Source organism: Tribolium castaneum, chromosome 4 (assembly GCF_031307605.1).
Source record: "Tribolium castaneum strain GA2 chromosome 4, icTriCast1.1, whole genome shotgun sequence".
NCBI lineage: Eukaryota > Metazoa > Arthropoda > Insecta > Coleoptera > Tenebrionidae > Tribolium > Tribolium castaneum.
This window is the reverse complement of record NC_087397.1, coordinates 6468943-6495325: the sequence shown is the minus strand read 5'-3', so window position 1 is coordinate 6495325 and position 26383 is coordinate 6468943. Positions and strand designations below refer to the sequence as shown.

General features: G+C 32.2%; 2 protein-coding genes across 5 annotated transcripts; both read right to left on the bottom strand.

The window, feature by feature from the left end:
- Window positions 1–1291: 1291 nt before the first annotated feature.
- LOC103315194 (chymotrypsin-like elastase family member 2A) lies at window positions 1292–7878 on the bottom strand. Of its 2 annotated transcripts, none has more exons than XM_008203255.3 (6): window positions 7569–7878; window positions 7415–7515; window positions 5384–5490; window positions 1976–2121; window positions 1719–1923; window positions 1292–1592 (listed from the first exon to the last, which is right to left on the bottom strand). In XM_008203255.3, the coding sequence occupies exons 1-6, from the start codon at window positions 7624–7626 to the stop codon at window positions 1433–1435; spliced, it is 777 nt and encodes a 258-aa protein (XP_008201477.1). In that variant the 5' UTR covers window positions 7627–7878; the 3' UTR covers window positions 1292–1432. The 2 variants fall into 2 exon arrangements, with proteins under 2 accessions (XP_008201477.1, XP_008201476.1); XM_008203254.3 differs by having other exon boundaries at window positions 1643–1923; window positions 7569–7869.
- A 3590-nt stretch (window positions 7879–11468) lies between these two features.
- Window positions 11469–25836, bottom strand: LOC107399284 (uncharacterized). Of its 3 annotated transcripts, none has more exons than XM_064356351.1 (5): window positions 25705–25836; window positions 22267–22436; window positions 21073–21186; window positions 15971–16022; window positions 11469–11668 (listed from the first exon to the last, which is right to left on the bottom strand). In XM_064356351.1, the coding sequence occupies exons 2-5, from the start codon at window positions 22419–22421 to the stop codon at window positions 11624–11626; spliced, it is 366 nt and encodes a 121-aa protein (XP_064212421.1). In that variant the 5' UTR covers window positions 22422–22436; window positions 25705–25836; the 3' UTR covers window positions 11469–11623. The 3 variants fall into 3 exon arrangements, with proteins under 3 accessions (XP_064212421.1, XP_064212422.1, XP_064212423.1); XM_064356352.1 differs by having other exon boundaries at window positions 15976–16022; XM_064356353.1 differs by lacking the exon at window positions 21073–21186.
- Between the last annotated feature and the right edge of the window lie 547 nt (window positions 25837–26383).

Sequence of the window (26383 nt, the reverse complement as noted above, 5' to 3'; positions counted from 1 at the left end):
ATGTGCAGTTTCGTTAAAACTTTTTGTGATCCATTCCTGACATCGAAATTTCAAAATGATTTTAGTAATGTTAAGTTTGTATCAAATACAAGGTTTGGTTTATAAATATTTAATGTGTTTTGTGACAAAAAAATTTTTGAGAGAGAATAATCATGTAAATTGAAGTAATTCATTGGATTCTAAAATTCACATACTATGCCTTTTAGGCGATAATATAAAATATTGACGTATTTTTTTTGAAAACTATTTTCTAGTTTCTGGTAGTTCAGAAAACATAAATCGGTAAGTAAATTGATTAGTAATATAACTTTTTTATCTTTATAACTTTTGATGTCCTGTCCGTTATCGCATACATATAATATTGTTCTTATTTCTTAAGTTGTTAAACAAAACCAATAATTTTAATTTCCACTGTCTTATTTTAAATATTGTAAAAGCCTTTAATAATTAATTAAAACCTGCATGAATAAATTTTTAGAGCTATTTTCACACACAAGATTTTTTTGTCCCGTCCGTCATGTGTAAACAAGAAGTAAATTTATCAGAAGTTGTTGCACACTGCATTCGATTTGTGGTTTCAAAAGTTTCAACAGATTCCACCTTTTACCTCAAAATGGTGTCTTTTAAATTAACAGAATTGTATAACATAAAAATGAGAGATTTTTTGTGTCCCGTCTGTCATCAGTTTGTATTTTTTTCCTGCTCGTGTTTCAAACTTTAAAAATGTGACTCTAATTGTGGGTTGCAAACAATTTGAATGGAACTAAGTTCCTATAAAGAAAAATTTACTTTTACTGATACTGTTCGTGAAAATTGAAAATACAGCGAAAAATTTGTGCAAAGTGTCCCGTCCGTTAAAATGAAATGGCTGTGATATAACTGTGATTTAATTTTTATTTACAGTTTTAGTAATACGATTAGATCACACCAGCGCAACTTTAAGGATGTTATGTAGTGTTTTTTTGTGTCAATCTCTAATAAATTAAACAGTAGTAAATCATTTTCTAACAGGAAATAAATAGTTCATTAATAAGAGTTATTAATAAAGAGTTTTATAAACAAACAGTTAAGTAACAAAAAAACTTTCAATGGAAAATATTTGTACCCAACTCTTTTGTTACTCGTCGACTCGTAATTGCTTCTCGCTTTCATTTTTACCGAATGAGCTAGATTCCGTGAGCAGCGCATTAGGCAGTTAATTAAATTTCGTTACCGATAGATGCCTTTATCACTTTCCTCAACTTTCAAGAGTCAAATCTGCGTAAACAGTCGTGGATAAAAAAGTGGCGTGAAAGCTCAAAAACGCTTTATTAAAGAACGGTTTGTACTCTTTTGTAATAAAGTTTTTATATACATTTTATTTACAAGTTTGTTACTTTCACGAACAATTACTATCACATCTGAGATCGGGTCAGTGTCAGTCAAGGTTGCTTCAGCCGCGTTTTGGACTGAATCCACGGGAGATAATAGGAGAGTCGCGTGTAGACGTCCGGGAATCCGGGCTTGGCGCACCCGGAGCCGAAGGAGGTGATCCCCGCCAGCATCCACCTGCCGTCCCGCATGGCGCACTGGAGCGGCCCGCCGGAGTCGCCCTGCAACAGCGGTGTTAAGTCCGGGTCGCAATTCGCCTCCGGGAGATTACAACACAGGTGCCGCTCGAGCCGTCCAGGTGCCCGGCGCACATATGCCCCGACCGGATCGACACGGCATGCCCGTACTTTTTCCGGCAGACGGCGTTGTCGTGCAGCGGCACTCTCGCCTCCAGCAGCTTCCCGGCCAGCATGCCGTCCTCGGCGTCCCGGCCCCAGCCGGTGGCGATACACAGGTCGGTCTGATTGTATGCTAATCGGCTGGGAGGCAGGCAAACAGCTCGAACGCGGCTGTCTCTTGCTAATTTCACTGGCCGTGAGAGTTTCATTAGAGCTGCGAACAATCGCCGATATCCGTATCTTCCGACTGGAACAGTTCTACTTACCAATGTCGTGTTGAAAATTGTGAAATCGCTCGTGCAGGATTATTTCTTCGACTGGAATGCGCTGCTCGGACTTTTCCTCCACGTCGCGGTCCCAGTCGCCCAAAACGGCCGTCCAGAGGGCGGCCAGGGGAAGGTTAAACAAGTCGCTAAAAGTGACGTCAAGTGTTACAACTCCTGCATAGAAATGACCAGCAATTCGCTGTTGACACAGCACGATGTTTGAACAGGATCGAAAGATTCCAACAGTTTTTTCTCATTCCGAATTAGCACGTTCGGTCTAATAAGTTATTTAAAGGAATGTTTCAAAGTGTATTGACGTGGATCAAAAAAGAGATATTCCAAGAAAGCATTTGTCACGAATATAATAAAATTTGCGTGGGTTTCACTACGTAAAAAATTGCAAACACAAAAACAATTTTTTTCTACGGACAAATCCGCCCGAAACAGGAAACAACAGTTTAAATTAAAACATGAATTCCGATCAAATAAAGTAAGTGAAATGGCAAATAAATTTAAATTCTATGTTTAACAACATTCTAAAACGATTAATTTAACGCTGTTCATAATAATTGTTTCAATGTTAAACCCGTGATTTGTAATTTTAGCAATTCACTACAAATCACTTAAAATGTTCGTTGATTAATTCATTTAATGCCAACTCATTCAGTCGTTTGAATGGTTTGATCAAAAATAGCAACAATTTGTGTTTGCAACAAAAGGCACTAAACGAATCTTTTAGAAACGATTTGAGTAGCAATTTCATTCCTTATTTTTTAAGACAAAATATAATATAAAACAATAACTTAAGCGGCTTAAATCGAAACTATTTTTTTTGTATCGAATGACGTTTCGCATGTTAATTTTGTACCTGAGAGCGACAACAGCCCAAGTCCATTTTTTTCAAAAAATAAATATAAATTTTTCTATTTGAAAATTTGAAAAAATGCAAAAATGCATAAAATCTTGGAAACACCATAATTTACAAAATTTACAGATGCTGAAATTTAATAAATCCAGCGTAATGTTAGAACGACAAAAGATTAAGTCCAATTTATTTATAAAAACGACTGGGCTAATTTTATTAGAAATTATAAAAATCCTCTTTTTAAAGTGCAAATTAGAAGACTTTTGGAGCATTTATGTGAATGTAACATCACCTTGTGCTGGAAGAAAAAATTTGAAGATGGAAGCAAATTTAAATTATCCGAAGTTGTTTCTTTTCAGTTCAGAAAAGCAGAGATGGGAAAATTGTATTTTAAAACAAATTGTACAAAAAATATGAAATGCGTTAAATAAAGAATAAAACAAGAAAGCCTTTAAATTTGTCTCAATTACCCTCCAACTTAGAAACTAACGCCAACCCACCAGTAAAGCAAAATACCATAGTATTTTATCAAGACTTCTACAGAAATCTTCCTTATGTTCAAAATGCTGAAGATTATTCCCGATGCTAATTAACTTTCTTACTTAATAAATATATTAAACTTGTTTAAAAAAAATATTATTACAATTTCATGACTTAATTTATTTTGGCTCTTTGCGTAAAAAAAACATTATATGTTTAGGGCGGTAATGTATTACGTCCTTTTTTTATTGATAACGTTTTAAGCCTTCTGAATTCTAGATTATAATCATTATTTTAAAACACGTTTCCGACAGCAACGACTTTTCAGTAGTTTAAAACACGCTTTTCATAGCAACGTGTTTTAATTAAAATATCCCAACAAAAAAAATTTTGAATAACACTTATGCGAAAACGCGTAAAGTCCTCGACTCGCATACGCTCGTTGCATAACGACATCCCTCGAACTTTAACCTTGTGTTTTCTCACTCGTATTATTAATAACTATTAGAGTATTTTATTAATTGTAGGTCGAATAAAATCAAATATCTTTTTGTTTACTTTACAAACACTTACAAAATAACAAAATAACCACTTATAAATGTTAGATAAAATTGTGGCACTGGTTACTAAATAAGATTTTTTTTTAAATTACTCCTAAATATTGATCATTTTGGACTTGGGCTGTTTTCGCTCTCAAGCACAAAATTAATTAATTAAGAAATTAACTGAATTTCTCTTGCAATAATGACGCGATTTTTGAATCTCGCTGATCTATTACAGTTACACGTCTTATGCTGCAGGAGAATCCGGATTTTATGTAGCGTATGGCACGATTTACGCTAGAAGTTAGTTACCTCTCTTCGTAGAAACTCCCTGTTATAAAGTTTTTCTCTATGCAAATTTACTTCTTGATAACACATTGCAATTACATCAAATCAGACTTCGTTAAATGAGGTGCTTTTATTACAAGAGAAATTAGGTAAATTAGTATAAAATGTCATTAAATCAATTGCAAGTATTTTGCAAATGTTACAACAAAATCTTGCCTATGGTTTGTTCTAGTTGATATTTAAAAATGCGAGATTGCTCGTAATTTAACTGGTAGAAAATAAATTTGCTATTTCAGTGAGTTTCGGTAGAAATGAGGATTTAACAAGATTCGTAATTCTTGTTCGTATTGTTTCTCATTATTAGATTGCTTCTTCAATAGTGTAAAAAAGCTTAAAATCTGTGTTAAATTTATTACATGTTTACCAGCTTGTAGTAATAAAAAGTGGATGCTAGTGGGAAAACTATGAACGAAAGTTTTAATGGGATGTAAAATTATAATACAAGATTTTAATAAAGTGTAATTGTGAACGGCCGCATCGTAAATTTTTTATCTCATTGTGCATCGGTGTAATTACTGTCTAGAAACAATTTAGATAACAATAATTCACGAGACAATAATGACAGGCTCAACTTGTGTCCATAATTTACTTTAATTGTCTAGTATTAACTACTTAAAATTAAATTATCTGTTTTTACGAGTTCCTTAAACTGAACGGTTCATATTACATACGTAAGACATCAAATTATGTCGTTAAAAGAGCATTTATAATGTAGATTGTTTCTTGGAACTGTATTAGAAAAAACGCGTCATGTGAATTACCGTTCGATTACCAAAACAATTGATTGACTTTCTTTCGTGTTTACTGAAATATTTCGCGCAAAACCGGCCGAGATTATAAAAAGTCGGTTAAATCTTAATAGAAAGCTTAATTTAATAGGTTAGTAATACCAACAAAGAAAAGTGTATAATGACGCCAATTTCGTATGCGTTGAACAACACACTGAATTGTCATTACGTTTCTCTTGATAATTTATTCATAATCCAATTAGAAACAAAGCGCTGCTTCGCGCTCGCAGAAAAATCCCAAATATTCGATGCATTGGATAACTCGTATTCATTTTACGAAACAAACCGAAACAGGTTGTATTGAAAGTGATGCTGAACCATTACATAAACTTATCCGGTTATCCACTGCCCGGAAGCAATCAACAAAACTGAAACTAGTACTCACTTGTTGACGCAATGAGCCGCCGTTAACAACCATTCGGGCGATATCAACACACCCCCGCACCAGTGACCCAGAAACCCGAATTGGGGGTGCAACAACTGCAGGGAGACCTGATCAAACAGAAAGCAATCTTTAAATTAACACGCACATTTAATTAACGCCTCGAAATAAAGCAGACGTTTCCTTGAAACCTTCCCTAATGAAAAATGTATTGGCATGACGAAGATTGGCACAAACATAAATCTTCCATTATGACAGGTTTTCTACATGTGGAAGAAATTCCTGCTGCTATTATGCGCTGTTTCAAATGTATGTCTCCATTAAGAGGCGTAATGACCCTAAGTGTCAAACAAACAAGAAAGTATATCTTCACCGCTCAACAGGCGAGCTACTACTTTGAAAAACTCTAATCAATTAAAATGTTTCCGATTTTATTCAAATGATCCTGCTATAATGTTATTAAATAACAAAGAATTTTTTCCTTTGCTTATCAGCCATTCCATGAAAAATGCAACCTGACCCCGAAATTTCAAAACGATGTTAATAGTTAATTTTCCCTCAAAATACGCACCTGAATATTTTTTGAAGAGTATTTTTCTAGTTTCTGGTAGATTAGAAAATAGAAATCGGTAAATTATTACTTTTTTATTGTTTTAACTTTTGCTGTCCCGTCCGTCATCGCAAACATAAAATGTTGTTGTAATTTCTTTCGTTGTTAAACGAAACCAAGAGTTTTTAATTCAGTCTGAATAAATTTTTAGAGCTATTTTCACGCACACGATTTTTTTGTCCCGTCCGTCATAAGTAACGGAAAAATAAATTAATCAGAAATCGTTACACATTGCCGTATTCTTGGGTTTTGTGGTTCAAAAGTTTCAACAAGTTCCACCTTTTACTTAAAAAATGTTTGTTAGAATTAGTGCCTTTTGAATTAACAGAATTTTATAACGATTATTCAGCTATATTTTTTTATTTATTTTATTATTTATTATTATCGTTATTATTTTTTATTTATTTTATTTTTTATGTTCCGTCCGTCATCAATTTGCGTTTCTTTTTTCTGCTCGTATTTTAAATTAAAAAAAATTGCAAACATTTTAACTGGTACTTTAAGTTGATATAAAGAACTCAGTAAAGAACAATTCATTTCTACTCATACTGTTCGTAAAAAATGAAAATAACATCTAAAAATGTGTGCAATTGTCCCGTCCGTTAAGATGGAATGGCTGTTATTGTTATACAAATAGAGCTGTTGTTATTTTATTATTTCTTATTTATTTAATTTTGTGTGTCCCGTCCGTCATCAACTTGTATTTCTTTTTTCGGCTCGTATTTCAAATTAAAAAAAATGCAAACATTTGATATAAAAAACCCAGTAAAGAACAATTCATTTATACTGCTACTGTTCGTAAAAACATAAAATAAAATCTACAAATTTGTGCAAGTGTCCCGTCCGTTAAAATGGAATGGCTGTTATTGTTATACAAACAGAGCTGTTGTTATTTTATTATTTTTTATTTATTTAATTTTTTGTGTCCCATCCGTCAAAATGAAATGGCTGTTATTCTTAAACAAATAATGTATAAAATAAAGTATGAAACTAAACGTCTTTTTTTTATATTTTCTTATTAAAAAAATAGAGTAACTTTTTTTTGACAAAAGAGTAAAACAAAATTTCGTTTGCAAAACATTATTTTCTGAAACGCTTATCTCTGTATTTTTTGTTCACTCTGTATATTGGTCTGGTAAGATCAATTTTCTGTGCTTGCTGATAAAAAAAACTGTGATTTGGTGATTTTTACAAGCAATTCGAAATAAATCCTGAATATTTGAGAATAAGGAGACCAAAAAATTTGGTCCGTTGAGAAAAAGTCTCCCTTGAAAGAAAAGCTCCGTTTCCGGACTTAGTCCTGGCGGAATAAGCGCGTGAATAATCCAAGTAATAAATAATTCGCGTCGATGTTTACAGGAAATGGTAATGACCCAGTTGAATTTTTTTCCATATTACGCAAGTATGTTGATTAGAGCCCTTACCTGCCACGGCCACGCACCTCTGACACTCTGCTTGCCGTGGATGATGCGTCCAAGGGCGCCGACGCGGGGCTGTCTGGATCTCCTGACGCTCCTTCCACAATCTGCACAAAACCACACACACTTAGCCAAGAGGTAGATCAGGTTGTGGGGCTACCTTGGAACGCTGACATTGACCCACACATCAGGAGGAGCAGCAGCAAGACGAAGCCCATAGCACTAACATGTCCAGTGCACCCCGTAACTCTGCAGCGGAGAGAGTGATTGGAACAATGAAAGTGGTCGCCGGTATAACTAGGCCTCCTCACCTAACCTAACCCAGATAGAAAGGGTCACAGATGGCCGGCGCCGGGCCATAACCCAACACGGTGGGCTCACAAACACCCAACCACCGCCACTTTGCCCGAAAATCCAAGGAACGCAGGCCTAGAGGCCCAGAAACGAAAGGAATGTCTTTAAGAGAATTATTTCCAGCAACGCTTTATTCCAAAATTTTAGTCAATTTTTCATCAAGAGAGACCGGATTTTAAGAAACTTTCCCAACACGCAATGTTAAAGAGCTTTTTTTAATTTTTTTTTAGATCAAATTTTTCAATTTTATAGTTATTTTATTTTACATCTAAAGATTTTTTGTTTCTTAGGCTTTTAGTATTTTATAATATTCATTACCAAAATTTTTCAGTTTTTGTGGTTTTACCGTATTAACGTTCTTACATTTCAGTTTTAAAGTTTTTTAATTATTCTTTCAATAGATCTATAGCATTTTTATCTTAAAGTTTTTTAGTTTTCTTGTGTTCTACTTTTTAAGTTAACTTTTCAGTCTCTCATTAGTGTATTGTTTTTTTATTCAAAATATAAAATATTTGAGTTTATTATTGTTTTTTTTTCAGTTGTATACTTTTTTCAGTTTTTCTTAGTTTTATAAGTTTTTAGTTTCTCAGTGTTAAAGTTCCTTTGTCAATGTTTGAAATTTTAATTTTTAAAAATATGCATACTCTGATTCTTTATTAAATTAGTTTTGATTTGAAATAATTTTTGTACCTTATAAAATTTATGATTTTGGAATAAAAAATAATTTACGTAGAAGCGTCAAAATTCCAGTGTTCGCCAAATTTTGAGATTAAAAATTTGTTTATTTTAATCAATATAATTGTATTTGTTAATTTTTCCAAACTGACAGTGTAGATTGTAATTAGTTGTGTAAAAGTCCTACTTTTCTAAAATTTTTTGTTTTTGTTTAATTTAAAAAAGTGTGTTTTTGTCACAATTATCTCAAAAACTAAGCAGAATCGACAAACATCGACCCTAAAACCGGTTTCATTTGTCCCAAGAATTAGTAATTGACCAATAGAGATAGAAAAATCACCTCCTACTTGTTTATCTGGTGCACAAAAAATTGAAAGACGATTGTTAAAAAAAAGCGTTTTTCTAAAAAAATTCAAGTTTTCTATTACAACTGAGTTCAAAAATCGTGGATCGATTTGTTTTTAATAAAGATAGATTCTTGCAATACATTAAAATAAATTTTTTTTTATATCTTTCAAGTTATTAACTTAGGCACATATAATTTATAAGTTTTGTTTTAATTTAGACAATTTTATGATCTTTGAGAAGCAAAAACAAAAAATTACGTGTTTCATTTAACTTTTTCAAGTTATTTAACTTTTGGCAAACTTATAATTTTAGTTTTCCAATTTTTTAATATTCTTACATTGCAGTTCTATAGTTTTTTAATTTAACATTCTCTCAGTCACTTATTTCTACAGCATTTTTATCTTATTGTTTTTAAACTTTTTTTTTGTATATGTAACAGTTTTTATTTCTTTAGCTTTTTATTTTCTTAGTGTATTGTTTTTTTATTCAAAATGTCATATGTTTCAATTTAATAGTTTTTCTCTTCTCCTGAAGATTCGCAAGCCCTTGCAAATGCAAAGCATTATTTTAGTCAAACCTTAAAAAATGACTTATTTCTCACTCTGAAATGAAATTATAGTACTTAGCATAACAAAATTAGAAACAGTTAAAGACAAACTATACAAAAAATTCTGAAAATAAAAATCTACTGAAACTAAAAATGAAAAAATATTCATAATACAGAGGTGCCTGATTTTAGTGCTAATATGTATTTCCAATCAAAGAGTTCATTTTCTAGATTGAAATAAATTCTTACGAAAAAACGAATTGATTTTCCAAACAAATTTCGAATAATATTTAGATTCAACAGTTATTAGCTTCATCGTTTTTTGTGTAATAGATAATAATTTTAGGTTTATGACAAAAGACTGTTCATGTTTGTTTGTTTTTTTATGTTATTATTTTTATTTTTTTTTATTTAGCAGAAATTTATAAAAAAATATTCTAAATCACCAGATTTCAATACCAAATTTATAATAATAGTTAACTTCAGAAGCTACATTCCGAGTCCTTTGCCTGTATTTTTTTTGTTGATTCTTGCACAATTTTGCAGTGTGTCACTTCACCCGTCTGCAATTACCCTAATAACAGACCGTGTGTTACTCGATCCCTGCTGCTCCCAGATTGAACTTTCCTTTGAGAAATTGAGACTCTATCCAAAAAGTCGGAAATGTGTTTCGAATGTTGACTTTACATAAACTTTCACTAAAAAGTAAAAACCCATAACACGTTTCATTTTCACGTAGTCATGAAGCGGTAATTAAATCCTTTGCTGGTCGAACGTTTATTTGATGGAGATAATTAGCGTAAAATGATAGACATCGCTACAATTTATTCAGCGGCAGAAGTTGGTCAGGCAAGGTGGCGTCGAATTGTGCATGTGATTGAAGAAGCCTTCAAGTTTCACTGGACGAAAGTTTCCGATCTTATCTTTCACTCGGATTTGTGCAAAACCACGAAATCATTAGCTGAAAAAATCGGAAGTGGGACAAGAGTGTCTCTGGTGGCGAGCCCGATTGAGAGGCTAATGACTATACCACCCGGAGTTTCGATTAAACCGCCCCACGTATGCGCGGGCGGATTATTCCAAATTTTTTAATTGCTGCGATGAGACTTATCTAGTTACCCAACGTTCGGCAAAGTTGTGGCGTTGCTAATCCTTGAACAAGTTTAACAATCCTTTTAAACTTGACTTCGTCTTATTTGGAGCTAATAATAATTGGATACTTGTTAGAGAGATCTCGTAAACAACTAGTCTATTACGAAAAATATCGCCTTACACTAAAACACTTTCAGAAATATCACTCTCTTTTCAAATTAGCGGAAAACAGGACACCCATGCTGCTTATTCCCCATTGTTGCAACCTATAATTTCCCCAATTTCCATAAATTACTCTCGCATTATAATTCGAGTTAAAGTGCTTTTACCGAAGTTAAAACTCGCCCAGCTCCTATTAAATAATTTATGGGCCTCGACCGTTTAAAATTCCTCAAACGAAACACAGATAATGCCTCACATACCCATTTTTCGGGATGCAATCTATGAAAACGCAGTTAATTTCCTCTGTGGGATGGCAAGAGCGCAAAAAACGCGATTCTTTGAACTTTTCGCCCGTAATTAGCCCGAAAAAGCAATTATGGTGCAATCAAAAGCGCCCTTATTTCAACTATAAATATTATAATTCTTCATTTTAGGAAGCGCTTCACGGGAAATCACCCTATTGATATATTTCCGGCGCAAATTGCACGTAGGCACAGCCGCGAAAGCCATTTTTGTACACTTGATCAAATTTTTGCGACACGAAATGAGTTTTTTCTGTATGGGTGTGTCAGTGTTACGTATGACTAACGAGATTAATAAATTACCAGTGAGGCCTAGAGCGGCTCTTCCACTATAATTAGCTCGAGGTCTGATTGTTCCAAAGATTGTTTTATTATTTAATTCAAGGTAGGCGTCCCTTGCAAAAACCAAACCAGAGTTAAACCACCAAATCGCTGCGAGTGATTCCCGAAACTTTGGCTATTTGGCTCGGTATTTGCACAACTCGGTGCAAAGTCTTGTTTATATTTGCGAGCGCGAATTTCACCTGCAATTTTTCCAAACCTTGCGACAGATCAAGGATCGAGAAAATGAAACACGGTGTAGAATGGGTCACGAACATGCTTTATTTGGACTATATAATTATTAGCAACAATAAGTAACAGGTTATCTGCATGAGCTTTGATGATAAGAAGTCAGTGTGATTGTCTACGGGGCTGGGGGCTGGAAAAGGGGCGAAATCTACGGTAGAGAATTCCTCATCTTCGAACGGGCAACCAGTCGCCGACGTCCTCACTCTGATACTGTAACGGAACGTTCTTAGTTAAACACCAAAGCTCCCGCAATAATTAACGAGAGTTTTATGCACGACGCACTCGCTTTACTTATTAAAACACGCGACGGATGGCACAAAGGAGCCAAATAAATGTTGTTAACCTAAGCGAAAATAATTAAAAAAGTGTTAAATGGACGCTATTTATTACGGCGACAAGGCTTTTTTTCTACTTGGAATTTCACACTAGCACTGTTCGCAAATATTAACTTTCATGTTGTTATTATCTTAAAAACAACAGCCAGTTTTCGAATTTAAGGTGTTTGGAGTCGATGGGAGGTAAACACCCGAAGCGTTTATATCTCAAAAACGGTATGAGTTCCGTTAAAACAGAAACATTTCCTACAAGATTGTTTTTTTTTTTGTACGAGTTGTACGTAAAAATTTCAGTCAAATTTTTTGGTTTCTTTAAACTCATTTAATTCCTACCTGTGGTGTATTAAATTAAATAATATCAATTTAAATTTAAATTAATAACGTAATAATAATAATAATAATAATAATAATAATAATAATAATAATAATAATAATAATAATAATAATAATAATAATAATAATAATAATAATAATAATAATAATAATAATAATAATAATAATAATAATAATAATAATAATAATAATAATAATAATAATAACAATAATAATAATAATAATAATGATAATAATGAGTTTTCTTTTACGGTTTCGTTCAAAATTCAAACAACATTTGCTCAAAATTTTGAAAATCGCTATCTTTTTGTTTATTTAAAGATGTAATAAGCAAGAGCAAGACTCCCCCTGGAGCATCAATTTTAATTTTTTAATAAATAATAAAATGTGTTTTTAAATTATTCTCATCTAGTAAACTTTGAAATTGGTTTATATGTAAAAAAAAATTGTGCCGCTCTGTTCAAATCCTCTGTCAATAAATGTCAAATCTGTCAGTTGAAAAATTCAATTAATTTTTTTTTATTTTGTTAAAATGCAACTAAATTGTTAAACTGTGCAAGAAAACACTTTTATTATCGAAGCTTATTTCCCAATTGGAGATTTAATAAATAGAGAATAGTAATATTCGATGTTTAAATGCCTGTCATTAGTTTTATAAAGCGGCATTCTCTGATTTTACATAAGAAATTTACAGACGACTAGATGAAAATCATTCTAACACACATTATATAAAAGCCGAATGAACAAAAGTTGTTAAATAATAAACCAAAAAAACTCTTGCACATGCACATTTTTTTATAAATTAATAAATAAATTGTTAAAATGTACTTAATAAAATATTGTATGAGTAAAAATCACTACGATTTGCGTGTGAGATTGAACTTCTTTCCTTTGTTATTTATGCCATGATGATTAAAAATTGTAAACAAATAGTATTAGAGTCTACAAAAGAATAATATATCGAAAAACTACAACTCTATTACCAATTTACAATTTTTCTTTAGAAAAATTATTTAAAATAGCGAGCCACACACAAACCCTCTTAAATTTGCCCATAGGTATTATCAGCGAAAAGAAAAAACTACAAAAAATTTGTATTTTATATTGTATTTTTTCTTCAAAAAAATATTGAACAGGCTTTTTTTAGGTAATAAATCAATATTTTTAGTCTGACTAGTAAAGACAATCACATTAGAAATCAAGCAAAGACACGAGCTCTGCTTTCTCAAAAGTGACTAAGATAAAACATATTTATTTGGTCTAAACAAATTAAAATTTCAATTAGTCAAAATAAGCCTTACATTTTTTACTATTTCAATTTCAACTTTCTTATTTAAAAAATAGGGAAAATTTTATTATAAAAAATAGTTTACAATAATTTGGAAAAAAAATTAAGTAGTTTTATTTCATTTCACGCTCATACCATGAACATTTTAAATAATAATAAAACATCAAATTGAAGCATGTTAGAAACATTATCAATTGGAATATAATTTTTTTCACTTGGGCAATTAGAACTATTTATTTTCTGACTGGCACTAAAACGTGAAACACCTGTGAGTTCAAAGTAACGCAAGATTTTTACGGGTCATTTTTCAAAAAAGTCGATCTCATTTTTGCCAGTGCTTCATTTTGACATTTGTGACGTCACTGGTTTGTGAACAATGAGTCCTTTTTAAATTTTTTTAAATGGCAACCGATACTTTTGTGGTAATAATAAATTAAAAAAAAATAAAGAAAAAAATAAAGAAAAAAAAACAAAAATGTATTAATAATTAAATTACACATAAAAGAATAAAAGAATTTAGGCTTATTTTATAAAAAACGACAATTTTTTTGCTCATTTTAAAAAATTACAGTAAAAATAATAATAAATAATAATAAATAATAATAATAATAATTTTGTGAGTAAGTACTGTGTGTGTCAAAAAATGCACAAAATATAGACAGTTCTATTTAAAAAATAAATAAATTTGCATAGTAACATTTTTTGAAATATTTTAACATACAGTCCATAAAAAGGCATCTTCTTGATGCCTATCTAGTTTTTAATTTTATTTTGTTTGCCTCCAGTCAAAAAATCCTGTTTCGAACTACGCGTTCATTGACAGAAAAGCTTGTAATATAAAAACGTGTACTTGGATGTCATATAATAGTGTAGTTTAAATTAAAAATCCATTTGCCATGTTAACAGGTTTGTAAGAGTAGGTATTATGTTCCGACAGGTTTATTTACGAGGCATCGCCTATTAAAAAAATAATTGGATCGAATAAAAACATGCAAATGTTTAAAAGTGAATTGGTGCAACTGAATCCAATTAGCTAATAACATTAATGATTGTTATTAAACATAAAAATAGAAAAACCGGGAAAGCCCTGATTATCGGTATTGACGTACCTACGTGAAATTACCGACATTTAAATCAATTGCAAGTTTGTAATAAATGTAACTGACGTCTTTATGAGTCGAAATAAAGAGGCGGAATAACATATGTGTACTTCTGCGTTTGATGGTTGTCATAATGAGCCGTGTTTTAGTTCCAGATTTATTCGAAAACAGCTAAACATGAATGAATTTAGCTAAACATGCAGAATGTTTATTCGTCTTTGAAACAATAAACGAGTAGAAAATAAACACGAACCGATTTGAATATGAAATGTGCGTAAATAATCCAAGAAACAATAATTACCATAAAATATTGCGGTAGGCCAATACTTTCTATTCTCAGCTGACTAGCGAGAGTTCGCTTTAGGATGCGAACCAATTCTTTCTTTATAAAACCGCTGTTACTTTCAAGGTTACGGTTTTTATTCTACTTACGAAAAAGGGAAAGTCATACAGCCAGTGCGTGAGAAAAACCCGGTTTGAGGACTTGGGTCGGAGTTTAAGCCGCAACAAGTTGGGTGTCGGAAACTCGGCTAATATTAATACCTCATCATGACTTATTCATGCGGGCAGCCATGTAATCGGAGGTGCACCCTCCAATTTTTGCAACTTGTAGTAAAGTCAAAATTCTGTTTTGTATTTGGAAAACCGATTTTCTCCCGGAATAAACTTAGCGAAAAGAGCTCGAATTTGGTTATTGAAAGACGCGGGGTGAAATGTAAAGAACAAATAGGATGAAGCGAGTTTGTGTCGGAGCATAAATATTTTCCTTGCAGCTTTTCAGGCAAGCTTCAAATTTCAAACGCCACTTTATTGGTTTTATTCGTCTATTTTAACATTCCTATGAGCAATGGAAGTGGTAATTATTATACACTTAACCTTGATTCTCCAAGTATTTTACTACAAATAATTAATTATTTGCTTTCAAGATTCTTTGTCTTCTTGCTTGATACATGGGAGGTCTCCGAAGATGTCTCATACGCAATAAATTAAATTCAAAGATTATGTCAATTTGATAAATTTATTGGATTTTTTCCGCGCAATTAATAGGAATTAACACTTCAAGGGAATAAAATAAATTACAGTCAAAGTAACAAATAATTGAATTACCTCTAACGGAAAAACTTATTCCCATGTTTCACAAAGTTTGAATATTGGTTTAAAAAACTTCCCCGCAGCTTTGATCCGTTTCGCCGAAAATATACATTCTGCAAAAGTTTCCGTTTGCTGTTTAAGTCAATAGTATTACATCTTTACAAGAAAATCAATCACAAGCCCTCCGACACCCACACCGTAATTTTACAATAAAACAAACTGTATTTCCTGGTCTAGAAATACATAAAGACCATTTCCGATTTTTTCGCCGTAAAGCAAATATTTGCTCTGAAACAATGCTGCTATCATCGTTTGCTTAATCGTGTCAAAGTTCAACAAAAACCAACCAAGCCAATTCTCTTACCTGACCTTCGTATTCCATCGGTGGATTGGAGTCGTCGATGCGCTTACCGAACCTGAAATCAAACAGATCATTACCTGTTGCTTCTTGCCCCTTGTGGAAAACGTATTAAATGCACTCGACCCGAAATATCGAGCTTTCGTTGCGACTTATTGGCTTTACAGCACAATATACCAGACACGACAAAAGCCAGCTATTAATTTCCGCTTGTGTTAAACTGTTAAATATTTATTTTCTGCATACTTTGGCGAGAAATCGCCCACGACGTCATTTTCCCGCAGGAAATTTCGACACGCGAAACCGAAATCTACGAAACAATGGGTCAAACGGTGCTTTTTCAATTTTTACCCACGGATTATTAAATCCCGGAGAGTTTCACTCAAGAGACTGGAAACATTAAACGAATATTTCCTGAAATAATAGAATCGAGAAGAATCAAAATAGCGCGCCGGAATAGATCAACACACTACCAGCGATGAAATTTTCTTTCAATTTATTCGTAATTAAAAGCCATAAAAATCGCACAAAACAAAATATTCCGACCTTTATCGTTATTAAATTTTAATACAATGTAGGTCGAATTTCCCAATTGTAATCGGAGAAATAATAAAGTTTGTGTTTGTTACCCTGAAGCTGTTTCGGTTTTAGATTGCAATCCCTGAAAATAATCTTTTACGGCTCATTTTTGCCAGTATTGCTGAATTTTTAAGCTCAATCGGTTGGAAAATACGGCTTTATTAACATTCCATATTATTCCATTCTATGTACTTACCGGAAACGATCACATAACTTCTAACCCAGTCAGGCTTAAATTAAGCTTACTTAAAATAGCTGGCGTCATCTGCTGCCCGATAGATTAATTATCTAGACATGAATGAAGCAGTTTTACAGAGAAATAGTGCTCGTTTTATACAAGGTGAGTCTGCTTTTCTGCATCTCTCTGTATTTTTTTTGTATCTAAAAAAACAACAATCACACATAAAGTCGCAGCTCGAAACTATTTCTTATCTCATTCTAAACAAATTATGTTTAAATATTGGGTTTGTACAAGAAATAGCTACAAAAATGCTAAAATTAAAGAAAAACGAAAAATTCAAACATACTAGATAATTTTAGGGCCAACGACAATTATTCACGAATTTTTTGCACAAAAATTTTGATTAATTAATATTATTTTATCAGAAGGAATTGTATGAAAATTCTGAAATATAAAGTATTTAATAGGAAACATTGATTTCATGTCATATGCTTTTAACAAACACACCTTGTATAATTTGAGTAACATATTATTAATTATTATTAATGTCTTTGTAACAAAAATAATATTTTTTTTAATAAAATAAAACATATAGATTATTTCTTCTACTTTTTTGTTATATTTTTACTGTCGTTATTACATACTAATTAACTAGCGGCTTTTCTATATCACGCCGCCATTTTTACAATACTACCCCACTCGAAAACTTAGTAAAACATTTATTTATTAACTTAAAAAATGGTGGATGCGCCAAATTATTTATTAAAAAAATTTATAACTCAAAAAATAAAAGTCGTAGAGCAAAACGGTTTATTCTACTAAATTCAGCGGCTCATTTTCGATATTAGGTCGTCATTTTTACAACACTACCTCACTCGAAGTCTTAGTAAAAAATTTCTAACTCAAAAACTAAAAGTCGTACACAAAACGGTTTTTTCTAGTGAATTCAGCGGCTCTTTTTCTGTATCACACCGCCATTTTTACAAAACTACCTCACTCGAAAACTTAGAAAAAAAATTATTTATTAACTTAAAAAATGGTGGATGCGCCGAATTATTCATTAAAAAAATTTATAACTCATAAACTAAAAGTCGTAGAGCAAAACGGTTTGTTCTAGTAAATTCAGCGGCTCATTTTCTGTATTACATCGTCATTTTTACAACACTACCTCACTCGAAAACTTAGAAAAAAAATTATTTAGAAACTTAAAAAATAGTGAATGCGCCAAATTATTTATTAAAAAATTTATAACTCAAAAACTGAAAGTCGTAGAGCAAAACAGTTTGTTCTACTGAATGCAGCGGCTCATTTTCAATATTACCTCGTCATTTTTACAACACTACCTCATTCGAAGTCTTAGTAAAAAATTTCTAACTCAAAAACTAAAAGTCGTAGAGCAAAACGGTTTGTTCTAGTGAATTCAGCGGCTCTTTTTCTGTATTACACCGCCATTTTTACAACACTGCCTCACTCGAAAACTTAGTAAAAAAATTATTTATTAACTTAAAAAATGGTGGATGCGCCGAATTATTCATTAAAAAAATTTATAACTCATAAACTAAAAGTCGTAGAGCAAAACGGTTTGTTCTAGTAAATTCAGCGGCTCATTTTCTGTATTACATCGTCATTTTTACAACACTACCTCACTCGAAAACTTAGAAAAAAAATGATTTAGAAACTTAAAAATTGGTGAATGCGCCAAATTATTTCTTAAAAAATTTATAAGTCAAAAACTAAAAGTCGTAGAGCAAAACAGTTTGTTCTACTAAATGCAGCGGGTCATTTTCGATTTTACCTCGTCATTTTTACAACACTACCTCATTCGAAGTATTAGTAAAAAATTTTTAACTCAAAAACTAAAAGTCGTAGAGCAAAACGGTTTGTTCTAGTGAATTCTGCGGCTCTTTTTCTGTATTATACCGCCATTTTTACAACACTGCCTCACTCGAAAACTTAGTAAAAAAATTATTTATGAACTCAAAAAATGGTGGATGCGCCAAATTATTTATTAAAAAATTTATAACTCAAAAACTAAAAGTCGTAGAGCAAAACGGTTTGCTCTAGTAAATTCAGCGGCTAATTTTCTGTATTACACCGTCATTTCTACAACACTACCTCATTCGAAGACTTAGTAAAAAATTTCTAACTCAAAAACTAAAAGCCGTAGAACAAAACGATTTGTTCTAGTGAATTCAGCGGCTTATTTTCTGTATTACACCGCTATTTGTACAACACTGTCTTACTCGAAAACTTAGTAAAAAAATTATTTAGGAACTTAAAAAATGGTGGATGCGCCAAATCATTTATTAAAAAATTTATAACTCAAAAACTAAAAGTCGTAGAGCAAAACAGTTTGTTCTACTAAATGCAGCGGGTCATTTTCGATATTACCTCGTCATTTTTACAACACTACCTCATTCGAAGTCTTAGTAAAAAATTTCTAACTCAAAAACTAAAAGTCGTAGAGCAAAGCGGTTTGTTCTAGTGAATTCTGCGGCTCTTTTTCTGTATTATACCGCCATTTTTACAACACTGCCTCACTCGAAAACTTAGTAAAAAAATTATTTATAAACTTAAAAAATGGTGGATGCGCCAAATTATTTATTAAAAAATTTATAACTCAAAAACTAAAAGTCGTAGAGCAAAACGGTTTGCTCTAGTAAATTCAGCGGCTAATTTTCTGTATTACACCGTCATTTCTACAACACTACCTCATTCGAAGTCTTAGTAAAAAATTTCTAACTCAAAAACTAAAAGCCGTAGAACAAAACGATTTGTTCTAGTGAATTCAGCGGCTTATTTTCTGTATTACACCGCTATTTGTACAACACTGTCTTACTCGAAAACTTAGTAAAAAAATTATTTAGGAACTTAAAAAATGGTGGATGCGCCAAATCATTTATTAAAAAATTTATAACTCAAAAACTAAAAGTCGTAGAGCAAAACAGTTTGTTCTACTAAATGCAGCGGGTCATTTTCGATATTACCTCGTCATTTTTACAACACTACCTCATTCGAAGTCTTAGTAAAAAATTTCTAACTCAAAAACTAAAAGTCGTAGAGCAAAGCGGTTTGTTCTAGTGAATTCTGCGGCTCTTTTTCTGTATTATACCGCCATTTTTACAACACTGCCTCACTCGAAAACTTAGTAAAAAAATTATTAATAAACTCAAAAAATGGTGGATGCGCCAAATTATTTATTAAAAAATTTATAACTCAAAAACTAAAAGTCGTAGAGCAAAACGGTTTGCTCTAGTAAATTCAGCGGCTAATTTTCTGTATTACACCGTCATTTCTACAACACTACCTCATTCGAAGTCTTAGTAAAAAATTTCTAACTCAAAAACTAAAAGCCGTAGAACAAAACGATTTGTTCTAGTGAATTCAGCGGCTTATTTTCTATATCACACCGCTATTTTTACAACGCTACCTCACTCAAGAATTTTGTAAAAAATTTATTTATTAAATCAAAAAATGGTGGATGCGCCAAAATAAAAAGTTAATTAAAACTTAAAACATTCCAAATATCAATTTGCCCAAATTTAAAATATCATTAAGCTACTTTTTAATAATATTAGTTTCAATAATAATATAATAGTTCTAAAGGTTTTCAGTTCGATGTTTAATTCCAGTAAAACAAACATACCTAATATGTTTTTAACGACAAAAAAAAATTCATAAAACAATACGTGTATTACTTTTTTATTATGTTTACAACATAAACTTTCAAACAGTATTAGATTTTTTTCAGAAGAGATTCACTTTCAGCCTCTTAGGTTAGCAGAATCTCATTCTAAAGTTGATTTTAGCTAAATAATCAATTATACAACTAATGATAATATAAAAAACATATTAGGTTTACTCAATAAAAAATTTCATATGATAAATAATTGATTATTGTTGGATATTTAATTTAATAAAAATATCTAATTTGTCTCTAACGACTAACAAAGCAAAACAATCAATTAGAAAACAACAGACTTTTGCCATATTCATAGATAAGTGGCTCGTAAAGCTAATCCATAACAAAACAAACAAGGAACATTCGGCGATATTTACGGGCAGACTTTGTTTAATTTACGGTGGCATTAAGTGGAAAAATCATTATCAGATTTTGTCTGTGCACAATCGGGACTCTTATCTGCCTCCTGATTAATATTTTTGTTAATTCTTTCTATACAAAAACACATTGTATTTCCAAAAAGACAACAAATGTATCTTGAAATAAAATAAAAAAGCACTAGTAATTGTTCACTTGTTTTAATGAATTACGCACATGAAAACGAACACAACGTAAAAGATACAAGTCGTTGCAGAAATGTAGGGTAAGTCTGAGCGAGTGGCTCACCTGGGTCGAGCTCGGTCTGCGTAGAGTCGGTCTAGATGTTGAAGTCTTAACATATTGATGGCACGCTGTACCTTGGGACCCATACTATCAACTTGGGTCGGTCCGCTGCGCACACTACCTACCACCAGCACGCGTTAGCTCGCAGGTACCATACACCCATGCACCCACCACAAACGAGAAAAACACTCAGCGTGCAGACAAATCACAAACTTCTACGTGGACCAATCATCTGCTCGAAAGTTGTCACGTGATACGTACCGTTAGGCCGGTTATAGAAACACAGACAATAAACAATACAGTGAAATAAATTCATCTATTAAAGCAAAATTTTGTACCTCATAAAACTTTACTACAGGGAATAAATAAGGGAGTTTACGAGGCATATGATCGCACTAGTTTATGAGGTGCAAATATAAGCGCCTGTTTTTTATTATCGATTTTATTTCAAAAGCTAAATCTAATTACACACTTAAATAAAGCACACTTCTACCAAAAAAGTCCGATTGTTTCGGGTTGGGTCAAGTTTAATAAATCAAATCAGGACAACAGTGGGAAAAAATGGAAAAATAACAAAAACCTAAATCGGATTCGACACCCGCTAACATAAACCTACTTCCGACAAAAACTTTCGATTAATTTTTAAATGCTTGACGAGTCTTTTGACATTTTAATTAATTTCGTGTTAAAATAATGAGACGCTTATTAGTGATGAAATAAAGTAAAAAATTGTTTGAGCGGCGACGGCGAAGTTTAATTCCGTTTGGTAAAAAATTGATTTATGAATTTTATAATTTCATTAAACAAATTAAAAAGATGCAGTTGATGAGACGATGGGTAATTCTTTTATTCCCGTAATAAATTTACTACCGACTCACGTCAACAAGAATCAGACATTTTATAAATCTCTCCCCAACCCCGTCATAACGAGCGAAAATTCTAATTAAACATAAATTATCACCCCGATAGAGACCCAAATAACGTCGTGTTCCAATCAAAAGTTTGCTTCGCAAATAGCACAAAACACATAAATCAAAAGAAACTCCGAGTTAATCATCACTCTCGTGTAAAATTTCTCCAAAGTAAAAATTTAATTTCGTACGATTAAAGCAGAAGAAACTCAACTCCCACTAGTATGCAGAAAATTCTGACCAATTTAGCACAGAAAGCCATGCAAAAGAACCCGTCCTTTATTACCTAGGCCTGGCCACTGCGGAGTACATTTCGTCCAATTTGATCAATCTCTCCAACATATCGTTGCTCCGAGAAGTGCGGGCGGCTTCGCCCCCGTTTTCCTGCAGCAGAGCGGCGGCAAGGACCGCAGCAAACCACCACAGAGTCGACCACCTCATATTCCTGCGAACTTCCTGCAAAAATGGTGGGCCACTGAAGAGGTTACAAAGGACGACACCCTATTAAATCTCATTTCGACGCGTTCACGACACTAATTACAAGTTAATTTGTTATCAAAACTAAGTTAGATCCCTTAAGGAGAGATAATGTGCATAATTAGCTCTTCGGATCAAAGAAGAACGAGTCGCGCGGAAATTTGTAATCTTATATGTGCAAATACATGGAGGGACCGCAACATTGAATCAGCTAATCAAGAGCGCGACAAAGACGCTAAGTGCACTTATTAGAGCGAAACAATTATTATCTATTTTTAGAAAAAAAAAGATTTTTTTCGAAAACAATTTTAGGACTATTTTAACACTAGTTTACAATTTTTCTACCAATAGATAATTTATACTGATTTTGTTTTCTGCTTACTACCTGATAATTAAAATACGTGTCACATTTGTCTATCACGTATATAATAGTTTTTTTAATATATTCACTACAAGTTTGAAAAACTTGTTTTTGGTGTCTAGTCTGTGATAAACTAAATCTTAAACATTTTATTTGCTTTAAAATATTGTCAAGTGAATGTAGCTTAAGCCCAAAAAACTTTTGCTTTGTTTGTGGTAAAATTATCCCAATAAAACCTGGAAAACTTAAGCGGTCAAATAGTAAACGTTTTTATCAAGATTTAAAATCTTATGAAAAAAAGCATACCAAGGTTTTTTGAATAAAATATGTTTTCCGATTACTACTGGTTACAGTAAGAAAAAATGACACTAATCATTTGTGTCATTTTTTATTTTTCAAAAGATTTGATTCACTCATTTTTGTGGAGTCTGGCATTCGCTACTGGTGATTAACAAATTGTTAAATATTATATTTGCTTTAAAATATCATCAAGTGAATGTAAATTAAGCCCTAGCAAACGTCCGATTTTTTTTTAACTTTAGTATCAGATTATCTATTTAAAAAAGTTTAAAAACTAAAAGTCGAAGAGCAAAACGGTTTGTTCAGCGGCTCATTTTCTGTATTACATCGTTATTTTTACAACACTACCTTGCTCAAAATCTTAATAAAAAATTTATTTATTAACTTGAAAAATGGTGGATGCGCTAAATTATTTATTAAAAAATTTATAACTCAAAAACTAAAAGTCGTACAGCAAAACGGTTTGTTCTAGTGAATTTAGCGGCTCATTTTCGATATTACGTCGTCATTTTTACAACAGTACCTCACTCGAAGTCCTAGTAAAAAATTTCTAACTCAAAAACTAAAAGTCGTAGAGGAAAACGGTTTGTTCTAGTGAATTCAGCGGCTCATTTTCTGTATTACACCGCCATTTTTACAACACTTCTTTTTTCGAAAACTTAGTAAAAAATTTATTTATTAACTTAAAAAATGGTGGATGCGCCAAATTATTTATTAAAAAAATTCTAACTCAAAAACTAAAAGTCGTAGAGCAAAACGGTTTGTTCTAGTGAATTTAGCGGCTCATTTTCGATATTACGTCGTCATTTTTACAACAGTACCTCACTCGAAGTCCTAGTAAAAAATTTCTAACTCAAAAACTAAAAGTCGTAGAGGAAAACGGTTTGTTCTAGTGAATTCAGTGGCTCATTTTCTGTATTACACCGCCATTTTTACAACATTTCTTTTTTTGAAAGCTTAGTAAAAAATTTATTTATTAACTTAAAAAATGATGGATGCGCCAAATTATTTATTAAAAAAATTATAACTCAAAAACTAAAAGCTGTACAGCAAAACGGTTTGTTCTAGTAAATTCAGCGGCTTATTTTCTGTATTACACCGCCATTTGTACAACACTACCTCACTCGAAAACCTAGTAAAAAAACTATTTATGAACTTAAAAAATGGTGGATGCGCCAAATTATTTATTAAAAAATTTATAACTCAAAAACTAAAAGTCGTAGAGCAAAACGGTTTGTTCTAGTGAATTCAGTGGCTTATTCTCGATATTACGTCGTCATTTTTACAACACTACCTCACTCGAAAACTTATTAAAAAAATTATTTATGAACTTAAAAAATGGTGGATGCGCCAAATTATTTATTAAAAAATTTCTAACTCAAAAACTAAAAGTCGTAGAGCAAAACGGTTTGTTCTAGTAAATTCAGTAGCTTATTTTCTGTATTACACCGCCATTCTTAAAACGCTACCTCACTCGAAAACTTAGTAAAAAAATTATTTATTAACTTAAAAAAATGGTAGATGCGCCAAATTATCAAATAAATAATTTTTCAATAAGCCAATTTTTATTTCTGGTTAACAATGTGGGTAAAATCGTTTTGAACTCACACAATAAATTTTGACAGAACTTAAAAAAATGCAAGCAATTATAATGTTCTTATGTTTAATTCTCTGGACATCTTACTTTATGCACCATAATCCATGTTCTCACCTTACAAATGTCACCCCGGATTAAAATAATTCTCATGGTGTAGGTTGGTATGATAATTAATGTAGGCACAGAATGTTGGTAAATTTATTTATCTGTAATCGGATCACATCGCATTTTCGCTCTGCATATTTATTCAATAAATAGAAAAAATTCAAATAATATTATTGTTTATTACAACCCGAACATTGTTTTGCTAATAAAGGAACCCATGCGAATTTTTGCCATTACTGAATTCGGTCGAAAGTTCCACAAAAGCACTAAATTACATTAACAACAGATTGCGTTACATTCAATCTGTTCCCAAAACTGAAATAATGATGTTCTTCAAATATTAATTATAACTTTGTATTAATAACCATTGTCAAGATTACTTACTCGCTTTATAATTTCCGCTTGTTCCCTTTAATCTGTTTGAATACAACTACAAAGATCATTTGCTTGTTAAGCGCTAATGGGATTTTAAACGCATTTAAGGGCCTGGACTGGCAACCAAACACCATTTTTCCAGTTTATCGGAGTTAATTACAGAAAATAATGTAATCAGATTTTGATGAATTCAGCTCACGTCGGTCAACCCCGTTAAACTCGTCCCTTCATACGTGTTGATTGTTATCCCGGCTTGTTCAGAATTTTTAGCCAAAAAGTAGCTTTTTAATTATTCTTTTGTACGTGTATTTGTTCCCTAAACATCAAAGGCAAAGTCACGCTTGACTGCAAGCATAGAAATAAACAAACCAAACTTTTGCAATACTTGAAAAAAGTTGCCGCAAAATTTAAATTCAAAGTAAACAAAGTCGCAGGAAAATATTGTTTCTTCCCCACAAAGAAATCGATCGAAAAACAATCTCCCTCTCAAAAATAAATCAAAGACTTACGAACGGTAAGTGTGCCGGTAGCACTCGGAAGATCACCTGTTGAAACTTTGGATATGTTGCGTTGAGACTGTTTGACGTCTCCTGTGTGGGCTTTTATAGCAGTTTGAGGACGCACGCCGGCGCCCCACTGCATTGGGGGCGGTTTTCCGCGTCTGCAATGCCACTTTACCCACCTAAAATATTGTCTAACAGCAACGCAATTATTACACCATTCAAATCACTGCACGGATGGATTCATGGCGGGGTTTGTCCGCATTTTTACTTAATTACTATCGAGATTAGAAGACGCTACTCGGCGAAATTTCACTTTTGCGACAATAAGATTAACCAGAATGAAATTAAGCAGAGACGGGGCGGAATTTATATGCAAATTTCTAGTCGAGCTTCTGTTATTTCCGGTACTTTTAAATTAGCTGAACGCCGGTTAAAAAACACATTTTTAATTTGACGGAAAGAATACCCGCCTTTTTATGCACATTAATTAACAAACAAGTTCAAAGTAGTTTTATTAGGAAAATTGCGAAGAGTTCACTGCTTTATTGGAGAATTTATTACAGTGCCCGCAGGAATAACACGTAAAATAAACTATAAGTTCGTATTAGAAAAATGCTCTCTCAAAATGTTAAAATAGTAAAATAAAAATCACTGTAGGGCAATAATTTGAACAAACCAAATGCGC